The sequence below is a fragment of the Ruditapes philippinarum genome, unplaced genomic scaffold (genome assembly GCF_026571515.1).
Source record: "Ruditapes philippinarum isolate M1 unplaced genomic scaffold, ASM2657151v2 ctg39_1_1_1_1, whole genome shotgun sequence".
Classification (NCBI taxonomy): domain Eukaryota; kingdom Metazoa; phylum Mollusca; class Bivalvia; order Venerida; family Veneridae; genus Ruditapes; species Ruditapes philippinarum.
This window is the reverse complement of record NW_026867092.1, coordinates 126470-130501: the sequence shown is the minus strand read 5'-3', so window position 1 is coordinate 130501 and position 4032 is coordinate 126470. Positions and strand designations below refer to the sequence as shown.

At 31.4% G+C, this 4032-nt stretch overlaps 1 protein-coding gene across 1 annotated transcript; it reads right to left on the bottom strand.

Moving 5' to 3' along the window:
• Positions 1 to 282: 282 nt before the first annotated feature.
• On the bottom strand, positions 283 to 1908 carry LOC132734833 (uncharacterized). The gene is made up of 2 exons (XM_060721687.1): positions 1774 to 1908; positions 283 to 1297 (listed from the first exon to the last, which is right to left on the bottom strand). The coding sequence occupies exon 2, from the start codon at positions 1252 to 1254 to the stop codon at positions 283 to 285; it is 972 nt and encodes a 323-aa protein (XP_060577670.1). The 5' UTR covers positions 1255 to 1297; positions 1774 to 1908.
• Between the last annotated feature and the right edge of the window lie 2124 nt (positions 1909 to 4032).

Sequence of the window (4032 nt, the reverse complement as noted above, 5' to 3'; positions counted from 1 at the left end):
GTACCCATGTTTGTATAGATAAAAAGCTATTTATTATAATTGTTATACACAAATTGGCAGAGGTATACAATGATAAATATAATCTGTTTACATACTTTGTGTTCTATATCTATTTAAACATTTAAGTACTACGTACATACTGGTCATATTTTTCACATTGGATAACACGTAAAAAATGGTACAATGATATTTTGAAACAGTACATTACTCTAACTGTAACAAAAACCTAAAATTGAGGAGAAATTTCAAATCAGTTCTAATTATAAACAATCGTATCCTATATTACATTTTCTTTATATTTCTTATCATATCAACTATTTTAAAGAAATGAAATTTGTTGTATCGTTTCATCATCTTTCTACAAAGTGCTTTCCCAAACTGCCTCATACGTGTACTCTTTCTAAAGTCCAAAACATCGTCAGCGAAATCTTCAAAATCATCATCAAAGTCATTATCATACTCGCCGTTAAGAAACTCATATTTAAATCGAAATGTATCTGTGTTAATTAAAGGCTTTATTTGGCTTCGAATTTCTGTCCATATTTCGTCACAGTCAACAACAACTACGTTTTCCATAGTTATCTGGCTTAAGGATAAACATTTGTCGGAAAACTTATAAATACTTTCGTAACAGATCGCCATGTTAAGACCAGAAACATTGACAAACTTGTGAATTAGTCTAGAGCAATTATAGAAATCAATAGAACATGGAATAAAATACGAGAACAGAAGTATGACAGAATCGTTTAACCCATGAAATAATTTAGTATATGATTTTTTCATATTTTTTAAAACACCCTTTCCACCCTTGTCAAAAGTTATTATCTTATTTGTGTTGTCCATTATATTTCCTGTTTTACTTTCAATCTCTTCATCAATGATTTCAAATAGAAGTTTCCTACTAGGATCCAACAGACGACATTCTCCATGTTCGTAAAAGTTCTTAGCACCAGCATTTAAAGCTACAGCAATACGTTCATGATATACCACTCTCGACTGCAGCGTTCTTTTGTCAGATAGTGCATGCAAATATCGTGTAAAGTCCTTGAAAATGGAAAAGTTTTCATTTAAAATTTCGTCCTTTGAGACAAGAGCAATACCAACAAATTGTTTTTTGCGTTCCCATTCATGCGAAGGATCTAATGCATCACAGATGTGGTACCTAGCTTCCTTTCCAACATCTCTTAAGGCAATAAAGAATTGTATAAGTTTTCTTCTAGAATTTTCTTTGTCAAATGCCATTAAAGAGAGCATAGACGGTACTAGTTGACACTACGAAGAGAGCCTTATAAGGTACCTGAAGTAAAAGGAAAATGCCAATAGAATAAAAAAATACATTGGTGTTTGAATGTAAACTTTTCATTTATGTTTGAATCGCCTAATATTTGTTTTAAACTTTTATGATGTTCATATTATCCAGCCATTCCTTACAACTGCAACACTAAATCTAATAGAGTTAAACCCAAGACACGAAATTTAAGACATTTGTTAAAAATGAAACAGATATTATTTTACCTTTCCGTTCTTTCTGATCTACCTTTCGTATATGTTAAGTCAATCTAAATTATTGCTCGATAAATTATGTCAACATATCTTATTTTGACTATTTTAGGTGAGATACAAAACTAAATAAATGAGAAATAAGTTTAAAACTGAGTGAACTGTAAATCTTTTTCGATAGTATATTGTACAATGTATAATCATCTTCATTGCGCTACTGAAACGTAACCCAAGAAATTCTTGAAAATATTTATGTTAAATCTCAATACTTACTGAGATAAAATCTATATTCTCCAAAAAACCAGTAATTATCCTCTATTTATTATTATTAACGATACTTAACAAAGGAAAAAAAACCTAAACTTGTTTATACTTCCTTTGTATCTTTAACCAAACAGCTGTTTTCAATAAACGTAATTGCTGTTGAACTATAATATAATTATACCTTAATATTTAACACAGTAACAGCATTTCAGATATTGATAATTGAAAATTTTATTTTATCAGTTATTTAAATTTAAACTTGATTAGCATGAGATAAATCAAAATATATGAGCTATACAATATACAATGTACATGCACATGTAGATATCAGATTTTCACGCGATTAGGAATCTGAAGTTTTTCTAATTCGATAAATTTATTATGCGCTGTTAATATTTAACAACTTCAACCACGCGCATAATTATTCAGGTGAATTATTACCCGTCAGCCAATAATTATCGACTATTGTACAGTGGAATCATGTACCATAAATAGATTAGTAATTTTTTAAAGATATTTTGCACAGTAATAGCCAACTCTTATCATACGTTTATTACAATGTAATGTGCATATCATGAATGATTGTTTAAATATATACTATGCTCACATTTGGGTTAAATACTGTTATTGCAAATTTTTTTATTGAAATCAAGTAAATTCTTCCTGAATCTGTCTTGAAGGTTCCATGATAAGTCCTTGACAAAATGCTCAAATGGATACAGAGATAAATAAACTCTTCACTTGCTTGCCTTAGAGTCTTGAAACTATACAGGGACGAGTCTTCGCTTTACATAAAATGCTCAAATGGTTCCGGTCTGAACTAAAAATTGAAATAAAAACACCTAAAACGTCACCTCCTTAACCACCTCCATAAATTCTTACTGAATCTGTCTTGAAGGTTCCATGATAATCGCCGTATGAACACATCTGCGGATGTCTCTAAATTCAAAATTTCACCATGTTTCGTGTTTAAATGTTGAATTCTGCTTAAGCTGGTGCTAGGGGCGTTGACGGTAACTTGCACTTTCCAGTACCTTCCATTAACAGGCTCAATCAAACCGAACCTGCAACATTTTCAATCTTGTCGTGTTTGGGCTTTCTTTAGGGATTCTGTATTTCTCTATTTTATTTGAATAAGTAAATGCATAAACTATGTTTGGGAAGCTACATTCCCTATTACTTGTCAAATTAATTTGGTCTATTCTTATAAAAACTGCCTTTTTTTTTCAATGACACTAGGACAGTCTTTTTTTGCTTCATTTCAGTTTATTGGTGAAGTTGTTCTCCGTGCACAACTTAAAACATGTGTGCGCTAGCGCGCGCGTGTGTGTGTTTGTGTGAGTGTGTGAGAGAGAGATAGAGTCTGGCGAGCGGGTTGGATGTGGGGCAAGGCCTTTACATGCTCATTTAATTGTGATGTTGATTAAAAATTCCGATAAATTTGTAAAACAATGTTGTTTTTTAAACCAGGTGGTTTCGCTGTAAGTCATATATTAGCAATATAACTTGTCCTGGATTGCAACAAGTGCGCTTTTATTGTTTTAGCATCGTCTGTAATGCATTTTAGAATAATAACTACTTCTCATCTTTGCATAGCTATACATTTTTCGAAACATTATTTCCTGAACTGTTGGTATATCCCCTAAACTGATGATATATGAAAATGTTTACTAAGAAAAATATTATTTCTTATAAAATTGATTCTCTAACCAATGCTCAAATGGACTTAACTCTTAAACCATATGACTGTTATCATTGCATAGTAATCTCCCTTTAATACATCTTAGCTCTCTAGTTGCATTTTTATATAATTTTCAGTCCCATTTTAGCTCATAAGAGCACTAAGCGTTGTTATAAGGAGTTAGACTTGATGGCTGTCTGTTGTCCGTCTGTTCGAAGCCCACATGTTTTCTTGCACGATTGCGGTGCCTTTAAACAAAACATACACATGATTTTTATCACCGACATAGGACTATGTCTGTAACTAGTAATCCACTTTATTTTTATAATTTTTTTTCTTGGTAATAACAAGGGGTAGTTTATAGATATTTGGTGAGGCATCATAAAGGTCATAAAATAGCATTGATACAGACTTACTGGTTTTAAACGACATTGGAACTTCATTTACAGTAAAAAAAAACAACAATGTGCACTCGCTTTTGACGAAAATTGTTGAGTTAGATAAAAATATGTACCTTCTATTTACACAGTCATGTATTGTTCTCATTTTGATATCTTCCCTAAAATGAATATGGTTTTGCCAAGATT